This window comes from Besnoitia besnoiti, chromosome XI (assembly GCF_002563875.1).
Source record: "Besnoitia besnoiti strain Bb-Ger1 chromosome XI, whole genome shotgun sequence".
Taxonomy (NCBI): domain Eukaryota; phylum Apicomplexa; class Conoidasida; order Eucoccidiorida; family Sarcocystidae; genus Besnoitia; species Besnoitia besnoiti.
Genome location: NC_042366.1, coordinates 789,576 through 813,559, shown reverse-complemented (window position 1 = coordinate 813,559; position 23,984 = coordinate 789,576). Strand labels below are relative to the sequence as shown.

Below are 23,984 nucleotides of genomic sequence, written 5' to 3'. Positions count from 1 at the left end.
ACGGTCTCAAACGGCTACACGGAATATGCTTCCTCGATACGCACGCCTTTGTCCTCACCCGTGAGAGACTTGGCGTGGCAGCGCTCAACGAACTGCGGCGGCAGCTTCCCGCCTTTCTCCTCGAAGCTGCGCAGGCGCAAGCAGAGCTCCTCCGTCGACCATGCGTAGGCTGATGAGAAAGGGAAGCGAGCGCCGAAAAACATGGAGGATACAAATCAACTGCCGGAATCATCTCGAGATCGTGCGTTGCTGCAGCCGAGCCTCGCGCGAACCCGCTACGCGCGTGCACCGTCAGCCCAAGATCCTTTCACCGAGTTGATGCATCTCTCCAGGGAAGTGATGTGCGAAACGAGCGACATACATTCGTGCTTATACGATTTTGGGTATCGCGTCTTATCCCGCACAGAGTCAGCACGCTCTGCGGGTGCAACTTCGCGGCGAAATCCACGCGGAAGCGGCCTTGTAAGGCTCCGCGTAGAAGACGCTCGAGAGGCGCCCACCCGCCTGCATGCGTGTCTACATCTATATATCTATATATGTATCTATATATAGATGCCCCGTCTCAGGTAGGCACACGCGCGTGAGAAGAATCGCAACTTTTCGGATTAACGCAATCCCGACGAGCACAAGGCCGCAGCGTCTGGGTCACGCGCCCTCGCGAACAGTTCGCGGCAGGACGCCGAAATTCGCGACAACGAGCTTGTTGACGTTTTTCTTCCAAGTAGGGTTTAGGGTCGCTTACGGTCCACGAACGCGTCGCTCCTCGGGCTTTGATCGTTCTGCGATGGCGCCAGAAGGTCGACACTGAGGTGGCCTGAAGAGACAGACGCAAGAGTCGACGGACTCTGGCTACGTAGAAGTGTAGAGAAGTGTAGCAACACAGACAGTCCTCATTCGAAGCTCGATTCTGCAGTACGGAAACCGCGCTGGCCGTACGCATCTTCGCGTGGAGTTACGGATGCATGCTGAGTCTGGGCTCCAACCTGACCATACAAACCCTCATATCCTCGTTCGTCTGTGATAGATAGCTCCTCAGCTCTCCCCCCCCCCCTCCCCCCGCCCGCGTGGGTAGGCAGGGAAGGGAAAAAACGGCTCTTGACGCAGGAGGTACCTGCCGGAGGGGCGTGCGGGGTTTCAGCCTCAACGCGAAGACTCTTGCACGTCTCCTGCACATCTCGCTGCGGCGAAGGCGCATTTCTCTTCTCTTCGCCCTCGTCGCGCGCCTTCACTGAAGCCGACTCAGAGTAGAAGCCGCGCGCTGATTCTGCATGCGAAGAGAGGACGTGCGAGAACGAGGGGGGCGGCGAGACGTTCTCTGAAGCGAAATAACGCTCAACTCTGGTTTCATAGTGGCAAGTACTTTGTACTCCAAATAGTCACAGGCATCACTTTAGCGCGCTGATATAATTGTGGAGCATCTTGTGCATTTGCTAGTGTTCAGCGAAGACCAAATATCCATGAATCTACTCGGGAACACCTCGTCTTGCAACTGCGTGCAGCGCCCAGCCGATTCCACGACCAACTGCTCGAACCGCGACGCAGGATTTGCGGTCTGGCTTCTTATAGTTTGTGCAAGTATCCGTGAACCATGCCGCAGCTTAGAGAGGCGTCACATCTCCGCGGCTTTCCCCCGCTTCTCGCCGCACGCACACACAGGCAAGAATGCAAAAACACGGACGTTCTGACAGGCCAGGTACATGTAAATATATACGTATGCATGCATATATGGAAGTATGTCTGTACGCACGTAGATTTATATATAAGGATCTATGTATGTATGTACGTATGTATGTAAGCACCTATGGATGTATGTGTATATGGAAGTATGTATGCATGTGCATATATAGGCATTTATGCATGTACGTATGTAGGCATTCATCTATGTATGCATATATGTATACGTGAATATGTATATATGTATGTATGTACGAATGTACATATGTATGCATGTATGTATGTAGATATGTATGTATGTATGTATGTATGTATGTATGTACGAATGTTTGTATATATAGATATGTATATATATGAATATATATGTATATATATGTACGAGTGCATGTATGTATGTATGTATGCATGTATATAAGTATGTATGAATATATATATATGTATATACGAATGTATATATATGTATGTATATATGAATATGTGTATACATGTGCGAATGCATGTATGTGTGTACGAATCTATCCATGTATGTATGTATTTCGTGGCGGGAGTCCCGCTGCGAGAGGGGGCACCGGGGGGCCGCGGCGGCGCGCACCTTCTTCTCTTCTGAGCGTTTCGTCGCGAAGAAAAAGCGGCGCACGAGGATCGTAGACTCCGGCGCTCGCGCGCGGAGGCGAGACCCGACACACGCGCCCATCGTCCCACTCCGAGACAACGGAGACTTGTTGCGGAAAGAAGAAGGAGCGGAAGCAGCCGCAGGCGGCATCCTCCGCCCAGGTACCTGCAAAGTGCGCCGCAGACATTCGCCAACGAGGTGCACACGGTGGAAAAAACGCTCAGCGACGGCAGAGTGAGCTGTCTCAGCCTATCCCGCACTCCGCAAACAGACTAGAAGAAGCGGCCCAGAGGCGGGCTTCCCGAGGAGGAAAGAGAGACTCGGAGCCTCACCAAGAGGCGGTATACATCGATCGCGGGGGCCGAAAAGGTCAAATTAGAAAGCAGAGAGAGGAACGACACCCCGCAGGACAGCCGAAGCAGAGCAGAGAGGAGCGACCGCCGCACGAGGCTAATACGAGAAAGCAGCGCCGCGGAAGGTCGACAGCGAATATCGCCGGTGGGGTGAGCCAGGGAGAGAGGCGCGCTACTGAAACAGAAGAAGAAACCGTGAGGCGACAAGGGCAGAAGCAGCTCTCGAGAGAGACGCACCTGAGTGAACTGCGACGCATCCGCCCTCACGCATCTCTACGAAGGCGCCGCTGCCGTGGCGGCGTCCGTCTCGAAATGCTCCCACGTGGCAGTGCCCCTCCCTGGAAAAAGAGAAACAACGGCCAGAGAGAATGAAGAGACACTTGGGAAAAGGGGCCTCCCAATGGGAAAGCAGAAAGCCGACAGAGTCGCAAACTTCACACAGAGGGCGCTTGGGGAGAGAAACGAGATGGAACGCTGAAGAACGCGACGAGGCTCCTGATCCAATCTCACAAAGCACACGGCGCACACGGAGGCCCCAGGGGGGGTGAGGGACGCGTCGGAGTCAAGCAAGAAGGAGGAATGTCATACGCAAGACGAAGAAACAAAAGAGGGGCGAAGCAGGAACCTAAATGCGCACTCTGAAAGGCGGCATAGAGAAGGGCGGAAGACACCCAGCGAGGGCGCAAAGCAACGCGCAAAGACGAAAAACGAAACCGGAGCAAAAGTTGGTTTACCCTTAGCAAAGCTGAGGCATTTCCTCGGATGGCAGTGTACAGAGAAGTGAAGCCGCAGTATGATTTTCCACACAACCTAGACAGAGAAGCGAAGCAAAAAAAGTCCTCAACGCAGAGGCGCGCCACCGCCTGCGTTGTTACCCTGGAGCGATGCCGACGACAACTCACCGGAGGAGAAGAATGCCGCGGCCGCACGGTCTGCGTGCCTCATTGAGCTTCCTAAGGAGAAGATCGACAAAAAATGCGAAAAAACACTGCCAGCCACAGGATAGGGCGCGTCGAGAAAACACAAGAAACTCGCCGGTGCCCGAACAGATGTTCCTGGGGTCTTGCGTGTCCTCGACACTAAACGGACCCGCTCATTCATGTGATCGACTCGAGGAAAAAAGGCCGTCGGACAGCAGCACGCGACACAGGGGGACGGCGGAGGTGATGGTCGCGCCCTCTAGCTCAAGCAGTCGAAAATCAGGTTTGGCTCTCCAGGTTCATTCGCGAACGAGTCCGCGGGCTTCGACGGAAACTGCCTCGACGCGCGAGGCGCAGGCGAGAGCGCAGAGGAACTGAGTCCGCACCAGGGGGGCCACGTGAAAAATCGAAAAATACGAGAAAAAACCAAATGTCAAGCGAAAACACTGGAGTGCGACGTGGGTGAGAGAGACCGCTCAGAGAAGGCGAGTCAGCAGGCCCCGCAACACAAGAAGAACTGGACAGACTCCGAAGAGGACGTGCGATCCCGCGCGTTAGCACAGCCGAGCGAGATGACGACGCCGAGACACGGAGGAGGGCGCGTATGCCAGGTATCCGCTGTTCTGTGTTTCGTTCCGCCTGGTCTTGGTCTCCCAAATGCGGGTGTAGAGGCGCCGAGAACTTACCCCTTGTAAAAATCTCCGCTCTCCAGCAGTGCATATCCCACAGGCACGTCCAGGTCTGCGGCAATCACCCACGACAACACAAGAGACGAGTCTCAATGGCGGCAAGGAGATTCGAAAAAGAGAAAGAGAAGATCAGCTAGGCGCAGCTGAAAGAGCGACAGGAGCGGCGCGGCGCGCGCGAAAACCGCAACTGCGACGAAACAGAGAGGTCCGCCGAAAAAAAGGGATGCCTCCAGCGGGGAGAGTCGCGACGCGGGGAAGGCGCCGTTCACGAGAAAGACTGTCAAGAGGGAACGGAAGACAGGCAAGGCAGCGAGAGGAACACAAAACGAATGCTGCCAGATAACCTGCGAGCGTATCGTTGATTGAAGAACAACGGCAGACAAGCAGGTGGGACGCCAGAGTGGAGATCATTCGCCAGACACACTGCGCGGGCGAGTTGTGTAGGGCCGTTCCACCTCACCGTATATCGAAGGAGAGACGGGTTTGTTTCCCATGACGCTGTGGCAGCAAATGACCGGAAGTTGCAAGGCACGAGCCTCGAGACTCTCGCATGCTTCTGCGACGCTGCATCCAAGAAGACTACTTCAGAGCGTTCACCCGCGACGACCGCCTGCTGTCAGGCTCCGCTGTGCTCGCTGTCGTCCCGCCCTTCTCGGTGTCACTCTATTACTCCTCGAAGCAGAGTGTGACACTTCTGCAGGGAGGCAGATCGAGGAAAGGCTGAACGAGGAAGCAAGAGGAGCCGCAGACGGAGGGTTGCAGCGTCAAAATCGAGCCGCGGCGGCCGACGGAGAAACGCGCGCGTTTCGATGTTGTCCAGCGGAGGCGCGCTAGGCGCAGCGACAGGAAGAGCGGCGACTGGAGGCGGAACAAGGAAGCAGAAGAAGAGAGACGAAGCGAGGAGAAGGCGGAAATGCAAAGAGACGAAAGGAGACGGGTGAGCCAGGAAAGCAACTGGGAACGCGGAGGGGGTTCAATCGACCGACGGACAGCCCAGCGACGGAGAGAGAGAGGAAAAGGATACAGGAAGAGCGACATCACTCGCACTGCGCAGAGAGAGGAAGAAGGAGAACACGAGAAAAGATAGAGACAACAGCATCGAGATGGAGAGCCGAATTGGGCCCCCCAGAATAGGGGCAAACAATGTGCAAAGGTTGCAAAGACAACTTTGCGCTGCGACAGAATTCTGCGAATCCCGGTATTGCTCGCCTCCTACAGCCAGACACATTTGCTTCGGAACAGGTGGACGATGCAGAAAAACGTGAACAACAAAAAATGGATGCCACATGGGCAATGCTTCGGTTTTCCCTCCGTTGGGCTCGAGAAAAGCAAACCAGTCTCCCGCGTTAAAGAACGATAATGCAGCGCAAGAGTTCGCTGACAGTTGCGCGTGCATGCGAAAACGCTCATGGGTCGACAGGAAAGCAGCGCGAAATCCGATAAAAAAAAGTTACAACTGATCACCACGTATGCAACACTGAATCTCCATGTTTCCCCTCCTTTGTCACCTGTTTGAAAACGGTTTTCTGTCCCTCCGCGAGGTTGTCTCCGTAGTCCTTTGCTCTGTGTCTTCTCTTTCCTCCCTTCGAAAACAAGCCATCAAAAACAGCGGCCGCGCCAACGTCGTCGCAGAGAGACGCTCGGACAGAAGAAGCTTCTTGGCCTCTTCCTTCACCTCGCTTTCCGTTTTTCTTCTTCCCTTATCCTCCTCCTCGCACGCTGCACTCTGGTGCAAGACAATGTCTCTGCGGCAAGTCCGCAAGCTGCGCGGCACCCGCCTCGACCCTTTGTCAGAAGGGAAGGACAGTTCTCCATGGTCTGCCTCGGAGTTCGCTTCCAGCGATGAATCGCTGAGCGGCGTGGTCTCCTTCGCGCGCCCTGCAAAGAAGTCCGCGTTTTTGCTCGCCCGAGGAAGCAGCAGCGAAGATGACAGTCCAGCAGAAGAGTCCGACAGCAGCAGCGTAGCGGGGGAGGAGGAACGGCTGGGAGAGCCAAAAGCTCCAGAAGAAGGCGAAAGAGAAGAAGCAGATTCAGCCGAGGCGGCTGAGGGTGCGGCACTTGTACAGAGTGGAGAGGATGTGCGCGAGGCGAGCGTGTCGCGACCCGAGGGACAGCTGACGACGAGCGCCTCAGGGAAGAAGAAGAAGCGGAAGAAAAAGACTCAGGGCTCTTCACCCAGTGCCGCGCCGGCGGCCAGCGGGAAACTCTCAGCGACCGAGCAACGGAGCGTCCACGAATATGAAGACGACGCGATGTTTGCTTCTTCGGGCCGAAATTACCTCGAAGAAGACGGCGCGCGCCCGCACGAGTCCGTCGCTGGAACCCGCTATTGCTTGGCTATGGAGCGGACAATGTTCGACACCGAGAACGAATTGCGGCGTATCTTTGGGAGAGAAGTTACCCGAAACATCAACAACACCACTAGATCGGGTGCGTCTCTTGCTCTGGCGGCGTCTGCAGACGCTGCGTGTGCCCGCCCCTCGGTTTCTGCGGCGCGTTCAGAAAGAATGGTATCCTTTCTTAGCCGCAAAGACCTCCACATGCGTGCATCCGCGCGTGAGCGCAGTCTAGAGTGTGAATGCCCTGTGTGTGCGCCTCCGTCAGGTGACCATATCTCTCTATACGTCGCGACCTGCCTTTTGAGCTTGTCCAGCCTTCAGTCGTTGCTGCGAAGGGACACCCGCTGACCCTTGAGGGAGAGTGTCATTGCGTGTGTGTGTGGCTGTTCGTGCGGCGCCGTGGGCAACTTCAGGCAGTCGGCGGCCGGACCCAGTGAGCCGACGGAGGTGTTGGCTCTTGCCCGATGCAGCGGACGCCGCCGGAACTCAGGAGTATCTGAGGATGGTGCGGGAGGACGACGAGGCCTCCGGCACGCCTGAGTTTGCTTTACAGTACACGCCTTACTACGAGCAGCTTCAGCAAACATTCAACGCCATCGTTCACTCATACGACCCGCAGAATCTCCAAGAGTTTCTGCTTCGACACCCGCGGCATGTCGACGCCCTGCTGCAAATGTCCGAGGTCTTCCGCCTGCGCGGTAACAACGAGACTGCGACGGAGCTTTTGAAGAAGGCGCTCGGCGTGATTCAAAAGGCGTTCCATCCCGCGTTTTCGCCATTCACATGCACCGCCGAAGGGCTGCCGCAGGCAAGTCCAGAGGCGCGGCAACGCCGGGGGCAGCTGTCGCTCTCGTTTCTTTTTCACAGTCTCGCCGGCCTCGAAGAAAAGAAGCGATTGAGCGCCTCCCTTTCTTCACACTATGCCTCGTCTCTGAACTGCGATGCTTGCTCGCAGGTGGCTGTGGATTCGCTAAATCCTTTCAACAAGAACCTCGTCAAGAGCATCGGCTTGTATGCGGAGGCACTGGCCGACCAGGGATGCTACAGAACTGCGCTTGAAGTCGCCAAGCTTCTTCTCGCCATGGACCTGCCTAGGGACGCCTTCCATATCATGCTCCACCTCGACTACCTCGCACTTCGCTCCCGGCAGTGGCAGTTTCTCCTGCACTTCTCGCGGAGCTTTGTGGAGCAACATTTGACCTACGTGATCCCCCTTGAAGCGCCGGGAGAGAGTAGCTCCCAGGCGAAGGGTGAAGCCAAGGTCTTGGGACAGGTGGAAGGCCTACAGCTCACAGACCTTGCTCTCATGCTGCCCAACTTTGCCTTTTCCACTGCCCTCGCCATTTTTCTGCATGGCGAAAGCGGTAAGCTGCGTCAGCTACAGAAAGGCAAACGCCCCCCCCCCCTCCCCCCCGAGCACGGCGTCAGCGAAGCGCCGGTGGAAATTTGAATTTTTCTGGGTGTGGGGATGCAAACTGCAGGAACAAGCTCGGGAAGCATCAAGAGCACTACCGCCGACGACCTCCTTGCGATCTGCGTGTCGTCGCGCAAACGGGGACATGTTATTAACGAAGGCCACATTCACCACCTGCTGCTGATGCGCGCTATTTTGCTCTTTCCCTCGTTCGTCCGGAAGCTTCTACAAAAGCTTTCTGTGAACGGTGCTCAGAAGGTTGCAGGTGAGCAACGGTTGATCGTCAGTCACGCAGCCTACGCTATCAAGCAACGCCTGGACCGAAGGAATATCAACAACGCTCCACTGCGTGCGTGTTGCTCAGGTTCTCCATACGCGTCCTTAAGCTGGGAGGATCTCCTCTTTACTTCCCCGCTCTGGGATAGTGCCAAGTTCGCGCATCACAGGTTCGTCGGCAGAGATCAGCGCGCGGATTCCACAGCTAGCGAACGCACACTTCCTTCAAAACATCAGGCGGACTGGAGCTGCGAAAGCGGAAGTCCTCCTGACATGCATGCGCCACCCACCTGTTTCGCGAGGAGTTCGTCAGTGCGGATGGCAAGCTGTCTCTTGAACACAAGGCTCAGAAGAACATTGCAAGCCACGGGTGTCAGAGTGTGCACAGCTGATACCTTGTGAAACTGTGCCTGTATGCGCTCATCGTTGCTTAGGTATTCCGATGTCCTGACAGTCCTCGTCTCGTGCTACGTTCAAAAGACTCACGACTTGTGGCGGGCGGACGTTGTGATCCGTTGGCTGCATGGGTGCACAGCTCACCTACGACATCTGTACAGCTCGTGTCCAGGTAAGCCCAGTTACGACGGTGCTCATCCGATCACAGGGACGGGTCCCGCTCTATAGCCCATTTCACACTGCCGCTTTCCTGCCGGTTTGCCCTCAGAAATCAAGGAATTTGCCCAACGCTGGTCGCAGTCCTCTTTCCTTTTCGATGCGAATCGCTACAACGACGTCAAAGTCTCGGAGTTTGATAGAGTCCCAACACTTCCGGGATTCTTGCTGGATGCGTATGAAGTTGCGAGGGACGGTGCTGCGCGGAATCGCAACAGACGCGTACAATATGTCTCTATGAATTCCAGTCCAATTATAGTGTTTTTTGAGACGTTGCTGCCCTGGACGGAGCTCGACCGTACCGGTAAGACCAATTGGGTCGGCGCTGCTTGTGGCATCTTCCGCGGTACAAGCTAATTCACATTTCAAGAACCGAGTTGCGCGTACATACCACGGCAAATGCAGAAGAAACGATGTGCGCTCTAGAACAGAGAAATGCGAGAATGCGGCTGTGGCCCAGTGACAGCGAAACGTTCCACAGGGACAGGCGCCTTCAACGTGCGAAGATTCCCTTGTAATTTGTGGTGTAACTACAGGTCTTAGAGCCGAGCCTCGGCATGTGGTCGATGTGGCAAGGTCAGTTTTCTCCGTTCTCTGTGATCTGACTACTGCGACATGGGAGGTAATGCGAAGTCTCAGCTGCTTCGTGGGCCGCATCTTGGTAAAAGGGAGTTCTCGAGTCCTTTCTGTGCCACGGAGTCAAGAGAATTCCCATGGCGGGGAGCAACCGCATCTGACGGGTCGTTAGCCTGGCGGCTTCGTCGCATGGGGAACGAACCTAGTGGCGTTCGGGAAGCAGGTGTCTTTTTAAAAAGTGAAGTCAGTTGTCGTACGACATTCTCGACCGCAGTACAGCATCATAAAATGAGTAGTTCCGATACGTTCACTAGACGGTAAATCCTTGTCCTGGGTGTTCAGTAGTGACACTTAGATTTTTCCTTAGCCGCACGTGTTCCACTTACGTGCTTGAGTTGTGTCTGTGAGACGTTACTTTTCAATGTGCAATAAAGACTACGTTGATCAAAAGCATTGCTTACCCGGCATGTCGTTGTACACGACTTGCCCGTTAAGAGCGATTGTGCCACAGCCTGATACCTCTGCTCCAGGAAGCCTACAACAATGAGCGAGGATTTCGGGTTGTGGTCTAAAGCTCTTTGATAGCGTCCGCTACCTCTCTGCAATTTCCTTTGTCATCATATGGTGCATCAGCTTCTAACAGTCATGAACTCACGCGCGACAGGCCGGAGAAATTCACAGGAGCTGCACTGGATACGTCCTACGCCGTACGCTAGCCTGGCGAGGGGTAGACCACGACTGAGATCTTCAGTGTTTTTGGACGGTAGCCTACCAACCGCAACCTGGAGAACTCTCATGTGTTGCGAAGCCCTTTCAATAGCACGTCGTTCCTAGCATACCACCGCTTGGGTCATCGCACTGACATTCCTGACAAAACGTATAGTCTGACACAAAGTATTGGCGATTAGCCGTTAAGTTACAGCTACCTTTGTGCGCCATCAGTACTTACCGGTGACGAGGAAACCCTGGTCAGTCTGGAGGAAGGCTGAGACGACATGTGACTACCGTGTATTTCTCGTGGAGAATGACATGGTTTCTTACCAGGAGCACAGCCTGTACTTGCCACAGGGTAACGAATGGGGAGTGGGAGAGTATCATACGTGGAGGTTGTTAGAAGGATGTACCTGTTGCTACAGGCGCACAGCACCTTTGACACACCTAAACACGAAGTGAAAGCCCGCCGTGTAAGGTAGCCATCATACCATAGGCGAACCTCGGGCGTACACATCAGTGCAGTGGCTACTGTGGCAAATCCCCCGGACAGAGCAGCCACCAACGCGAGACCAATAATTTTCATTGTGGTTCCGGAACGGAAACTGTAAAAGTTTTTCCGTGTCAGTAAAGAGAGGCCATAGCGCGACGACTCATTATAGCCGTTTCGTTGTAAGAGAGGGACATCAGACGGGCCACCTCAGTCTGGTGTGAAGATGGCTTGGTCAGCCGTATGTACACTGGATCGGAGCCGCCACGCGTTCGACGTTGTCTCCAGAGGCCGCAGCACTGTGCTGCAGCACCATACCGCCGATTTCGCGAGTTCGTCAGCATCAGGCTGCCAACTTGCTGAATAACTCAAGTCAACGCACTCGGTTTGTTGTTCCGAACGCACGGTACTGTGTGAGCATGATGCACTCTGCGTACTAGCTTTCTTGAGCGCTGCATTCTCGAGTGAGTGACGCCTAGTGTCAAAGTCGAGCTTGGCCTGCAAAGCGTCTGTGGCTGATGCCAGGACAAATACACCTAATGAGGCAATCAAAAAACCGGTGTGCATCATTGTGTGGAAGCCTTGATGGCTTTTTCTCGTTCGAAGGTTTCTGCGCAAGGGAGGTTCGACTTTTCCCGCCGAACGAGACGTCCCTGAATGCGCAGATACGGCGGCATGCATGAGGCTGGCAGGTCGAGCAAACGCGAACTTACTCTTCGACGCTCTATGATATGATCCGAAGGAGCCCAGCCCGTTTTCGAAACCAACGCCAGTGTCTTTTGTTCTTCCATTACTTGTAGTACCGCAGGAACTCCTACTTCATGTCCTGCAAGCTCCCTACTCTGTGGAGTCGCTGCCGGATGTGTCGTGGTCGCGTTTGTGTGCGGTGACACCGGAGGGCTTGCCGTGAAAGCCAATCACTGTATCACATAACCAACGCAAAAATGCCGGGAGCTCATGGGCCGCAGTGCGGCTGCAAGCATGAGACAGAGTTGAAAGGAGGGGAGTTTCTTCTGCCTTACATAAATCTGGACGGTGTCCGGGGACTGAACGAACAGGTACGTCAAGTGTGATAAAACGAGCCACAGTGAGAGTGGAAGGTCGCAGGCCATCCTTTTCGTATCACGGAAATATGCTTCCGTCTTTAAGCGTCAGCTGAGTATCCCCTTGAAAGGAAGCGGCGGCCTCTGATCCCCCTGTCTGCAGCAGCTGTAACCGTCGGCAACTGAACCAGCAATGACCAGGGGGTTCGACAGACTAGTGCTCGGGGTGCAGCCCACGCTGCGTGCTTCCTGCCATGCTGTAACCGCACCACGACCTAACCGGACTGACTGTTCGTCTGATGCGCTCGTTTGTCAGATTTCAGGTTCGGCAAGAACTATTCTCAAGTCGTACGGCAACAGGCTAGATGAAACGAAGTTTTGCCGCAGCGAAGAGGACGACCCAGAACTGGTAAGACCGAAAAGATCCTGTAGGATAAAAACGCAGGCTGACGTTTGCGTACGTTGTTTAGTGTGCCACCTATTGTCAGGCCGTAGAGTTCTGCGACCTGACAACAATCGTTGACTCATGGGGTACCCCAGCCACTGGTTGCTTCTGCCTCTGTGATATTCAGATCATCCATATTCCATTCAAATCGCCGTGCAAGGTGAGCGGAAGATTGTAGCAACGCATGCGTATGGGTGATACCCCCTGGTTATAGGATCATTTGCTCAGGTGTATGCAAAGGCCCTTATTCGAGTCTGGCACCTGTTATCGCCGAATGGTGAGGGGGCAGCGCTGCTTCGTTAAGGGATCTCAGAGCCTCAGATATTGTGACCATGTCCCGTCATTTTCTCAATGTGTCTGTGTCTTGTACCGCAGATTGCCAGTCTCCACCTCATTGGTGGTGACAACGGCCGTTCTCCAGCCTCTGCTAAAATCTATGCGGATAAAGAAGACCTCGATTTCAGCACGTAGGCATTTTGCGAACAATGCAGGCAGTCTTTTCATAAGGAGAAGGTGATGTTCCTCACCGTTGGGAAGTTATTCTCGCCTGTGCTATGTCTGCCTTTTCCGTACTCCACTTCCTTTTATACACCAGGCACCCGGAAATATGTATCAGCATCGGATGCACATAATGTCTTCTGTTTCCTATCACTCCGCATCCTCCTTTCGTCATCTTAGGCTCGTGTAGCCTTGCTTCTGTATGCCGTCTCTATTTCTGTTCAGCATCCATGACTGCCCGTGTGTTCAAGAAGTGGAGCTGGTCCCCGACTTCCACGGCTCCGTTGAATACCCTCTAAAGGTAAGTAGTCGTCTTTCGTAGCTAGCGTCATCGGGTGCCGTCCCCTCGGTTTGCTGTTTGCTGTACTAGGCACGTAAGAGAGGGGTGGTATGAGAGACAATCACCCCACGGAGGTCTTTCAGCGCATTCTGTTTAAGATTAGCCCGAAATTCCATCCAAGCTCTCGAATATATTTAGATACATATATATGGCCGGGTCATGGACACCGATAGGCATACCCTGATGACGATGTTTATGCAAAGCGAACCTTATATATAGAGAGGTTATTCGCAAATAAACGGACTGCGCTGACTTGGTGAACTGGTTGCGTTTCATGAATACAGCCAGTGGCAGGCAAGGGGCACGAGCCGCGGGGAAACCTCTCATGTCTCTTCATCGGGGTCCGTGAACAGAGATGCGCAACTCTTGCTCCGCGGACTTGTCCTCTGTGCGAAATTGAACTCATCGAAGTGCTGCTGTTATTCCTGTCCTGGCATCAACTTGCAGGTGACGAAACTGCAGAACGTGTCGTGTCTCACCCTTTACTTCCCCCAAAACATGGGAGGCGATTGCCTCGAGCTCTTCTATATCGGTAAGGCATGTGTATGTAACTATAGACATATACATATATTGGCTGTTGCTGTGTGCACCATCCCGGTGCAACACCTGAGACTGTGCGCTCCTCATTATTCGCTCTCGGGGTTAGGGTGCTTCTTCTCTGTGCCGGACAGCCTTGTTTCGCTTCGCTTTCGTGTTGCGCTCATGCGCAGAAAGACTTCAAGATTGACGCGTGGTTCCTCTGTTGTGCCGCTCTACCGATTGCCAGTGTGTTTGGAGATCTTCACCGACATGCATGCCTCTCCGAAAAAATATTTCAATTGAAATATGTTTTAACATATTTTCGTTACTTATATCAATAATACTTATAATAGGAAAAATTTAAAATTTTAAATTTCATTTAAAAATTCCATTTCCTATTTTTGGATTTGGGATAATAAAACTAAAACAAATAGAATAATTTCAATATTTTCATTCTTCCACGTTCCGAGTTTTGTCTCTGGTTATCCGAGTCGTCACTGTGGTGGGTAGTCGCTGCATGCAGGCCTCCGAGGTGAAGGCTCCAACTACCAACGGAGAGCGGTAGTCACGGTAAGCCGGGTGACGGAGGCGAGTTCCGCGAATGCAGATACTGCCGTCCTCCATGTTTTTCGTGCTCTCATTCGGTGTCCGTTGCTGAATGTGTCGCCTATACACGTTTCGACAAATATATATATATATATATATATATATATATATATATATATATATATATATATATATATATATATGCGCGTGTATGGGCATGCGGGGGGACTGGTGCATCAGGGCCAGTCGAGACGCGACGCCGAGGCATCCGTCGTTCCCGTGCCTTGCTAGGTGGCAGTATTTGTCCTTTTTCTCTTACGCCCATGTGCAGACATGTGAGAGTGTATTGAAATACGCCGCTTCAGGGGCGTTTCGCATCTTCCGTGTTTGCAGGTGTACGAGGCGCGCGCAAATCCCGCAGACCACGAGGTCGGTACAGAACAAGGACACCAGACAACCGCGATGGAGGAAGGCAACTGAGTACAGACACCTGTAGCCCGTATCTGCGGTCCCTTGGAACTTTGCATCGGTGCCAAAGCGAAGCGCTGCGCTGATCGGCCCAAGGGAAAGGCGCTTAGTTTCACTCTCCCCGCGTATGTGCGACACTGAAATGGGTTGAGGATACAGCGTGCCTGCATTCTGTCTGAGAGAACAGACTGGGCTCGAGCGCTTGACGGATCCAGCAGTTGGGCAAAAGTAGAAAGCGAACTCCCCATATGGTTGTGAAACTGGCGGCCCTCTCAGCGTCAATGCCAAGTTTCGGTTGGGTTACCCGCGATACCGTTCCTATGAGTGGAGCGCGTGACATCTCATCCACGCTTTCACGACTCCAGAACCGTGCGAAATCATCAGTTTGTACGTACTTGTATATATGTGCATAAATATATGTATACCAAACTTGATACGTCACCGACTCGTGTATTGTGAGCTGGGTGTACGTTGTACTGTATTTGTGTCGGTCTGTAGAGTTCTCGGTTGCCTCCTGGAAACGCTTCAACGTGTGCGCCTGCCTGCTTGTCTGTCCATAGTTCGTTCTATCCTCCCGGGCACTATTACATGTCTATAGTTGAAGGTAGCCTGTTTGTAAGTTTGTGTTTCTGCGCGGGCTTTGCGGGTGTCCAGACCGACGGCGCCCACTCATACGCCTGGGCATCCTGTATATGTGCAACTATCAATCCACTCACCTCAGAGGTTATCCTTCTGTAGGAGGGGCTACAGTGGTTATCCTTGTGTCTACTTGTCGGATTTGCGTAGTCCTCTCCGATTTCCATGCTAGGCGTCCGTTATCGATCGAAACCACCAGAACGCATGCCTCTCAATTCGCGTCACCCTCTGGATCTTCTCTCACATACCTCGCTTTACAATGAGTAACGCAAGCGTACACACACCACCGCGACACATAGTTCAGCAGGCACGTCTTCGGACAGGAACATTACAGTTTCCTCCCTCCATGTTTCCGTTGCCAGGGGCCCGAACGTCCGCCATGCGGGCATGTTGGATCATTGAACAACGATCATATACACATTATTAGAGATTTGTTTATTCACAGGTGCTGCCACGCAACAGCGCATGCATAAAAGCGTAACTAGCGTGCACATGCTTATCCACCAACCGGCTAGTATATGCGTGTGTGTAGTCAATGGCGCTGCCGGAGTGTGAACGTGAGCACGACATGTGCATGTGCACATGCGTGAGCCGGCATGCACTTAACTAGACGTAAGTCTCTAGATGCCTTCTACACAGAATGTGGTCGCATTGGCGTTACACCTCGCGAGGACTGATTTTTCTAGACACATGAGAGAAAGACGCCTAACTGCCGGTAAACATCACGTGGGCTTCGCGTTCCTTTTCGGCATTCTTGCCGTACGGCTTCTTTCTTATTATGCGAAGTGCGTGTGTGGCCGACACAGTAACATGAAGGTTGGGAGAAGACATGGACAAGCAACTGTTTGGAAAGATGTCCAGTGTCTCTTTCGTGCCTTTCCCCTGCTGCGGGCTTCGTCAATCCACGGCGGAGAAAACCGCTGAGGAGACGCGCGCACGGAGCTCAGAAAGATCACCGCCACCGGAGCGTGCACTCAGCCACGAACGGCTACGCTTGTCTAATACTCATTTAAGAACTTCAAATTCAGGAGCGTAAAAACAAGGACTCTTGGTCCACGAAAGCCGCGCTTTCTCTCTCACTCAAGTCCTCTGGTAGCCCACTCAGAGGCGATTCAGCGAACACATAACCCGACAGCGTTTCTCCAGTAATGCTAACTTTCCCTTGACAAAAGTCACACGGCCTCCTTCACCCTGCTGTCTGCAGTTAGTATCCCGGGGGTGTACACCCTCCACCTTGCCCGCCCCATCCTCCGTACCCCGGCGCTGCGCCGCCCTGGGTCCTGGGTTGCTGATATCCGCAGAAGCCGGAACCCGGTCCGGGCTGGTTGCCCTTGCACGTAGGCGCACTCCCTGGAGGCCCGTAGCCGTACCCGTTGGCCCCTGGCCCTCCACTCCCTGGAGGCCCGTAGCCGTACCCGTTGGCCCCAGGCCCTCCGGTGTGGTCCGCAGGCTCGCGGCCGTACCCGTCCCCGTACCCTGCACTCCCTGGAGGCCCGTAGCCGTACCCGTTGGCCCCTGGCCCTCCACTCCCTGGAGGCCCGTAGCCGTACCCGTTGGCCCCAGTCCCTCCGGTGTGGTCCGCAGGCTCGCGGCCGTACCCGTCCCCGTACCCTGCACTGCCGGGAGGCCCGTAGCCGTACCCGTTGGCCCCAGGCCCTCCGGTGTGGTCCGCAGGCTCGCGGCCGTACCCGTCCCCGTACCCTGCACTCCCTGGAGGCCCGTAGCCGTACCCGTTGGCCCCTGGCCCTCCACTCCCTGGAGGCCCGTAGCCGTACCCGTTGGCCCCTGGCCCTCCACTCCCTGGAGGCCCGTAGCCGTACCCGTTGGCCCCAGTCCCTCCGGTGTGGTCCGCAGGCTCGCGGCCGTACCCGTCCCCGTACCCTGCACTGCCGGGAGGCCCGTAGCCGTACCCGTTGGCCCCAGGCCCTCCGGTGTGGTCCGCAGGCTCGCGGCCGTACCCGTTCCCGTACCCTGCACTCCCTGGAGGCTCGCGGCCGTACCCGTCCCTGTACCCTGCACTGCCGGGAGGCCCGTAGCCGTACCCGTTGGCCCCAGGCCCTCCGGTGTGGTCCGCAGGCTCGCGGCCGTACCCGTTCCCGTACCCTGCACTCCCTGGAGGCCCGTAGCCGTACCCGTTGGCCCCTGGCCCTCCACTCCCTGGAGGCCCGTAGCCGTACCCGTTGGCCCCAGTCCCTCCGGTGTGGTCCGCAGGCTCGCGGCCGTACCCGTCCCTGTACCCTGCACTGCCGGGAGGCCCGTAGCCGTACCCGTTGGCCCCTGGCCCTCCGGCGCGGTCCCCAGACTCTGGACCCTGCCCGGGGCTAGAAGCAAGGCTGCCTCGTGCATCAGGCGCGCCTCGGGAGCCTCCGTACGGACACGAAGCCGCGTACGACGGGTTCGGATGGGGCGGCCGGTAGTTTTGCGAATTCGCAGAGGCCCAGCCAGGACGCACGTGCGCCCCCGCCGCTTTGTCCCCTGCTCTGTACCGTCCTGGCGGAGGGTACGACCACGCCTCGCTGCCTAGTCTCTGTCTCTTGTCTCCTTCGCCGTAGAAGCCCGGCGCACGCGCGTCCGAGCCGTGCCCAGCTCGATCCCCTCCTTGGGCTGGGGGCTGAGGAGGCGGATAACATCCTTCTCGATTGCCAGCCCAGACTCCGGGTGGTCCGGATTCGCGCGGGGCTCCAGGACCTTGATTGAAGAACGGAGGATAATAGTAGCCTCCACCCCAACGCCCTTCGTCTGGCATGTCGCCACGCGCGCGCTTGCGAGAGTCCGTGGAGTTCGTTCCGATCTCGTCCGCCTGGCGTGTCTCAATATGCGGCTTAGGCTGGTTGCTACACTGAGTGAGAGAAACGCAGGCAGTTGAAAAGACAAAGGCGAGCACAGCCGTGTCAGCAGATGTCCTCATGCATGGGGGATGCGCCCAAGCACATGCAATCAGATACGGGGTCTGCGGTGTGGCCTGCCACAGAACGCAGCTAGCAAAGTCTAGAGAGCCCAAGGAGTGCCAGCGCGATGTAGCACCGGCGAATGCCGAGCCACGATTGAGCCAAATGGAGAACAAAAGCGTGGTTCCCTAGGCACAGAAAACAGCGTCACATGCGCAGTGACCTGGAACCGCATCTATGCACCCGTCTTCATACCCTGAATCTAATATACATTCACGTATATCTATGGAAAGATGCAAAGAGATGTGAATGCATAGGTGGCTGGTCACCGCCGGATGCTGGCTGGCTGGTCTCACGGCGTTCTGGTTTTCTCTTTTGAAGCGCCTGCCCTCATCATTGATTCGGCGGAGTTCGATGCGACTCTCTTGTTCGGGCAATTCGGGGTATTCAATCACGGTGAAGCCATCCTCATACGAGGGCAGAACGAACGCTGCCTGAAAAAGACGGTGACGCAGAAAACGCCGCCGCGCATATGCACAAATACGCACATGGCGTGTCTGTGCACACCTGTGCGATATGACATGGGAAAAACCGAACGTATACGTCCGCACGCCACCGCGATGCCCGGGGTCGGTAGGAAGGTCCGTAGTGAGCTCTTGCGAAGGTAGAGTAAACAGCGATGCGTCTGGAGTTGACTGTCACCCAGATCTCTTGCTTCGAGCTTTCTCACCTTCATATCCATCACCGCGGCGACCGGAACCATTTTCCCTTCTTCCTGCTCGCGCTTCGCCGTCCGCTGCTGCAGTGTCGCCTCATCAGTGACGATGGTGACGGCTCGGCGAATACCCCACGCTGCACTCAAGCGGAAGCCCACAGAGGACCCAATTGAAGTTCAAGACCCGCGCCGGACGCTCAGCGGCCCTTTGCCATGACTCGACAAACATAACGTTGTCCTCCACTAGACGCACGCAACTACGCATGCGCGGTGCCCATGTGAAACTCAGCGCGAGCGTACGCATATTCGCACATGCACACGTTCACGGCGGAGGCGTAGCAGAGCGGACAACATCCTGCAGCACGAGCTTCACACGCGATGTCTGACTACAGGGCAAGCATCCAGTTGGCCACAACGCACAGACAAGCTATGCATCGTCCCCTACATTGATCTATCTGGCTCACCGTAAAAGGGCTGCACTTTTCTGCGCCTAGCGTTTCGGAAGACGTTGGTCTGGTCGATGATGACGTTTCGCGGGACTCGGCCGGAGCTGGCGATGCCGACGAGGGCGTTGAAGACGGAGGTCGCAGTGCTCATGAGTTCGTCCCACCTGCTAGCGTAGTTTTGTTGGCGCTTGACGCCCATGACGCGCATCTGGTCTATGATCGCATTTGTGCCCAGCACCACGTAGCTCTTGCGCGGATGCGCGGCGCAGTGGCGCTCCACCCAGACCGTCTTCCCGCAGGCAGGCAGTCCGGTCATCATCAAAAACTCGCACTCCTTCGCGCTTTCGGGATGCTCCACCGGATTGGGCAGCAACTCCTGCGTGACACAACGCGACGCCAGCCCAACAGCCGCTCACGCACAGACCGAGACGGCCGCGGCGCGCGACCCCGCCCGCAACCGCCAAGGAAGCGTCGCAAACGCGTCTAGGCCAAAGTACTCACGACACAGAGTACCGGGATGCAAAACGTGATTCTAGTCTGCATGAGACGTAGGAGTTGCATGTCTGCACTCGCATCTCCAGAGATTCTCTTCCACATACACGAGCTACTTAAACCAAGTCGAGTGATCCGAAATTCAGAAAGGCGTTAGCTACGACGCCAGTTATTCGAATTAGATTTTTTAACTAGCCGCAGCGCCCCGACCCGCCGTCGACCGTTCGTGCGCGCCGACGGTGAGAACGCTACACGTGAAGCGGGGCGGCTGAGAGCAGGGGGACGAGACGGGCGTCTGCCTTCAGCACCCGCCATTTCCGCGAAATCGTTCCCCCCCGTGTCTCTCCTTGCCGTTCCGTTGGCTCTTTTCCCGCGCGCCTCTAAAGACTCGCCGCCTTCGCGCCGAGCGTGTCAATTCCGTTCTGAGAGGCTGCGCCTCTGCGCCGTTTCGCCGCGCCTTACCTCCTCAGGGACGTCGCCGATGAAGCGCGCCTGCGCGTCTGGCGGGGCGAACCACTGCGTCGCGGCCGTGACGTTGAGTTGGACGTCGACGTTCTTGAGGTATAAGTGCGGAAAGAGCCCGGTGTCGCGCACGCGCGCCGGCAACTCGTAAGCGGTGCCCAGCGCTTTGCCGTTCTTCGTCAAGGCCAGGCGCAGGTTGTCGAGGTCGATGAGCGTGCCGACGACGTCGCCGAGGCCGTATGCCTCTCCGTAGGTCTCGAACCTGCGAGAAAAGGACTTCTTCGCAGTACCGCCGTAGCCCCAAGAGTCCGCCGTCTCGCCTGCAGCACGCACACGGGAGCAAAGCAGAATGACACAGGAAGCGCTTGAACAGAAACTGAGAGTCTCGCCCGGGGCCCGCAGGGAGAGGCGCAAGAAGGCCTGGCTGTAGTCCTGCCGAAGCTCGACCGCCGCAAGAGACGCTCGCGCACACCGGAGGGATTAGTGTCCAGGGAAGCTTAAGAGGGCGGGGCGGGCGGGGGGCAGGCGAGGACGAGGGAGAGACCAGGGACGCGCCACTCTCGAGCCAAAAACGCCAGCCGCCTCGACTCAGTTGTTCACAGTTTTTCTCTCTCCCCCTCTTTTGTCTTCTTTTCTACACATCATATTCCTGCTCGTCTCAAACCACGTTAAAGGTCTCTCTCTAGCTATTTGACGTATGTCACGCGGCCAGCTTCTCTCTGCGCGTCACCCTTCGTGGGCATTTTTCCTCTCATCGTCCACCTCCTGACTCGCTTCATGCCACTAATCTCCTCTCTCTCTCTACGCCGTATTCCTGTGTGCTACCAACCGCCCGGGGCTTCTGCTCTCTGCGGCATCCATCCCTTGAGGTCTCCGTTCGGCGCTCTCGTTTTGAGAAAACTTTGAAGTATGAAAATCTACATTAAAAAAGGAGTGGAACAGTCCCGCTGCCGCGTTTTCTGCGAGCGACAGCTCATCGTCTTTCTCACCTAGGTAGAGGCTGCTAAGCGGCAGGCTGACTCCGATGCGGCAGACGTTTCGCGTGTTGGGGGGCGTCTCGGGCATCACGACCTCTGGCGTCCCGGTGACTTTCGTCTCGAAGTAGAACTTGCCCGCCCCTCGCACGCCGATGGTCGTCCGAATCCCCTTCCAAGTGTACTGAAAGCCGTTCGTGTGCAGACACGAGGCTGAGAGCCCGCTCTCAGCGTCCACCTGCAAATCCAAGTGTCCGTCCGCCGCGTCGAGGCGAACCGGAAACAGTCTAGAGCTCGATGCCTCCGCGGCCGGTGCGGGAGACGCCGCAGCACCAGCTGACGATGAGGCTGCCGCCGCAGCTGCTGAGGAGGGCGCCGCAGACGTTGAGGGCGCAGAAGCCGTCGCGGGCGCGGAGGAAGGTGCGGCTGCAGCGTTTTCATGGCCTGCAGCGGGCTTCTTGTCGGGAGGAGGCGCGGGCGTGCCTTGGCTGGGCGGGCGCTGCATCGTGGAGGATGTCGGCGACAAATGGGCAAGAAAAAGCGGGAAAATTGCAGCCGAGAGCCTGTAAAGAGCGACGAGGAAGAGGACGATGCATGCTTGAAAGGAAGGGGAAGGGCAGCGGAAACGAAGGCGAATGAAAAAAGAGTCCGGAGGACAGCGGAGAGAGACTACGCAGAGAGGCGGGGGAACTGGGACCGGCAGGAGAGAGAAAACGGAGCGCTCCCAAGGAGACCAGAGGAGAGTGAAATTGCTCGGTAAAAAGCGCGTAAAGTGAAAAACGAGGTGAAGAAAGGGAAGCAAGAATCGCTACTTGAGGCGGGGCGGAATCGAGCGAAGGCCGTAGGGGGTCTTAACGAACCGAGGCCATCGGACGGACCCGCCAATGAGACAGCAGTGCGGCTGGAGCGCGAACGACAAGTTTCGGCACGCGGAGGAAGACAGAAAGCACTCGCAAGAGGTCGGAAATGAGGTTTTTTGATGCACAGCCTCTCTATCTCCGAGCGCATCGACGGGCGCGACCGCTACGCAGATGTGCAAGCGAAACCCACGGTGTATTCGTGAGCTCTGCATCCAATCGATCAGTCACACGCCTGATACATGCATGCTGTGGTCGAACATGCATGCTAAGAACTACGTGGCTGCTGTGTTTCCTGCCGGACACATTCACACATCTGCAGCCGGAGAGTTTGAGACACACGGAGAGAACGCTTCCGGCGTTTTAAACGAAACCCTCACGTGCGAAGAAGCCAAGAGCAGACGCATGCGTGTGAGTACAGACCGCCAGTCGTCAGGTTTTCCACAGCCAGCAAAGAGAAGGCCGATGCTGTAGATAGTCGGTGTTTGAGTTCTGTTTCTCCTCTGGAATAGATGCAAAATGAGGCAACGCGGATTTCAGTAGCAGAGGAGCAAGCATCTCACATTCGTCTGCTCACACGACTAAGGTTGAGACACGACGCCTAGCGCCGACTTGCTCATCTAATTGTTTTCGAAAAGCAAGGGTGTCGGTAAAAAGCACAGAGAATGAGATAGCCGCGAAAGGAGCAGGCGCTTTATGTCGAAAAGAGCGAGCGGAAATCCCTACTCCTGTGATTGTATCGCAAGGGCGAGCATTGGGGCTCCGAGGTTATCAGCCAATACCCATCACACACATGTCGTTATTGAGCGGCTAGAGTCCAGCACGTAGATGTCTACTTTCGACTTCCAGCCTCCTTCGTCCCTCCCCTCTTCAGGTGTTTTGTCTCGCTGCAACGTATTGAGTTCTAGTCGCGGCACTGCTCTCAGAAGTCTGCCAGTGGCGCTGGACCGGCAGCTGTATGCATCGTCTTGCCGCGTCAAGCCCCGTTCGTCGCTCTTCTCGTCCGATTTCATATGCACACAGAGGAAAATGTGGTACGCCTCGCACGTTAGTTTCGGCTGGAAGTGAAGCTGTCAATGCCAGCAAGGATGGAGGCTTCTACTGCTTCCAGAATGATTTCGAAAGCTTCTGTGCGTTCACAGCTTTAAAAAAGAGTTGGGTTGCGCATGCGCCGATTCGGCTCTATCTGCGCTTCGGAAATGCTACAGCTCCTCTGGTTTTTCGTAGGTGTGGCGATCTGCCTTCGTTCCTGGTCCCGTTTCTGTGCCTGAGAATATCTGCCGGGGCTGCTGTTGGGGCTCTGCCCCGACGCAGGGCCTTCCTCGTGCGGCAGTTATAGCCTCTACTGTCATCAATACTTTTTCGAGTTCCTCTGCAGAGTCGCGTTTCCCCAGATCCGAGTCTCCTGCGGCGCGCCTCATGTCGCCTACGCTCTAGGACTGTGCATTTATATATGTGTGTGCGAGCGCTTATTCGAACTGCACATACGCGCGTCCGTTCGGTGGAAAAGAAAAGTACCCGCCATGCGACATCATGCGTCAAAAAACCCAGTTTTCGCTTGATTTTTCGCCCCTTGCCTCCTCGTGTCTGTAGAATATCCTCTAGGGCGGCGGTACACCGGACCCCCACATGCTCTCTCACCTTTCCCTTCGCACAGAACCTCCCTGTTCAGCAGGGAAACTGACTCTTGCGTGCTGTCTCACGCATGGAGCCCTTGTGGCTATTCGGGCTACGTGAACACTCGTCTTGAGTTGCAGAAGCCGTTATGTGCGCCCTCAGCTGTGCTTGCTGACTGACGCTCGCACGCTCCATGTTACGGGTTTCACGAGCTGTGTGAGGGATGTCGGCACGAATTATTGAAGGAGAAAGCGCATTCCTCGATTGCTTCTGTCGAGCTTTGCAAGGTAATACTCAAACATCAACGCGTTCGCCTTGCGGTGTCACCGGAGAAGTGACCCTGGGGATGCCTGCCAAGATTCGCCGCGCAC

The 23,984-nt window shown here is 55.6% G+C and overlaps 5 protein-coding genes across 5 annotated transcripts; 2 read left to right on the top strand and 3 right to left on the bottom strand.

The window, feature by feature from the left end:
* Positions 1 to 14: 14 nt before the first annotated feature.
* BESB_019970 (uncharacterized protein) lies at positions 15 to 4,743 on the bottom strand (the record flags this gene model as incomplete). Its single annotated transcript, XM_029360706.1, has 8 exons — positions 15 to 169; positions 743 to 814; positions 1,112 to 1,315; positions 2,267 to 2,452; positions 2,878 to 2,978; positions 3,543 to 3,593; positions 4,247 to 4,301; positions 4,710 to 4,743. The coding sequence occupies 8 exons, from the start codon at positions 4,741 to 4,743 to the stop codon at positions 15 to 17; spliced, it is 858 nt and encodes a 285-aa protein (XP_029216065.1).
* A 1,245-nt stretch (positions 4,744 to 5,988) lies between these two features.
* Positions 5,989 to 9,638, top strand: BESB_019960 (uncharacterized protein; the record flags this gene model as incomplete). Its single annotated transcript, XM_029360705.1, has 8 exons — positions 5,989 to 6,679; positions 7,002 to 7,396; positions 7,544 to 7,952; positions 8,070 to 8,267; positions 8,367 to 8,448; positions 8,713 to 8,846; positions 8,943 to 9,194; positions 9,427 to 9,638. The coding sequence occupies 8 exons, from the start codon at positions 5,989 to 5,991 to the stop codon at positions 9,636 to 9,638; spliced, it is 2,373 nt and encodes a 790-aa protein (XP_029216064.1).
* Positions 9,639 to 9,829: 191 nt separating this feature from the next.
* Positions 9,830 to 10,763, bottom strand: BESB_019950 (uncharacterized protein; the record flags this gene model as incomplete). Its single annotated transcript, XM_029360704.1, has 9 exons — positions 9,830 to 9,867; positions 9,928 to 10,001; positions 10,118 to 10,183; positions 10,239 to 10,248; positions 10,306 to 10,350; positions 10,416 to 10,451; positions 10,508 to 10,519; positions 10,591 to 10,624; positions 10,710 to 10,763. The coding sequence occupies 9 exons, from the start codon at positions 10,761 to 10,763 to the stop codon at positions 9,830 to 9,832; spliced, it is 369 nt and encodes a 122-aa protein (XP_029216063.1).
* An 848-nt stretch (positions 10,764 to 11,611) lies between these two features.
* On the top strand, positions 11,612 to 14,538 carry BESB_019940 (thioredoxin family Trp26 protein; the record flags this gene model as incomplete). The annotated part of the gene is made up of 8 exons (XM_029360703.1): positions 11,612 to 11,725; positions 12,027 to 12,119; positions 12,283 to 12,315; positions 12,531 to 12,622; positions 12,879 to 12,954; positions 13,441 to 13,525; positions 14,036 to 14,082; positions 14,452 to 14,538. 8 exons carry the CDS (start codon positions 11,612 to 11,614, stop codon positions 14,536 to 14,538), a joined length of 627 nt encoding a protein of 208 aa, XP_029216062.1.
* Positions 14,539 to 16,366: 1,828 nt separating this feature from the next.
* On the bottom strand, positions 16,367 to 21,644 carry BESB_019930 (SPRY domain-containing protein; the record flags this gene model as incomplete). The annotated part of the gene is made up of 6 exons (XM_029360702.1): positions 16,367 to 18,001; positions 18,407 to 18,544; positions 18,781 to 18,902; positions 19,230 to 19,587; positions 20,166 to 20,485; positions 21,155 to 21,644. The coding sequence occupies 6 exons, from the start codon at positions 21,642 to 21,644 to the stop codon at positions 16,367 to 16,369; spliced, it is 3,063 nt and encodes a 1,020-aa protein (XP_029216061.1).
* Between the last annotated feature and the right edge of the window lie 2,340 nt (positions 21,645 to 23,984).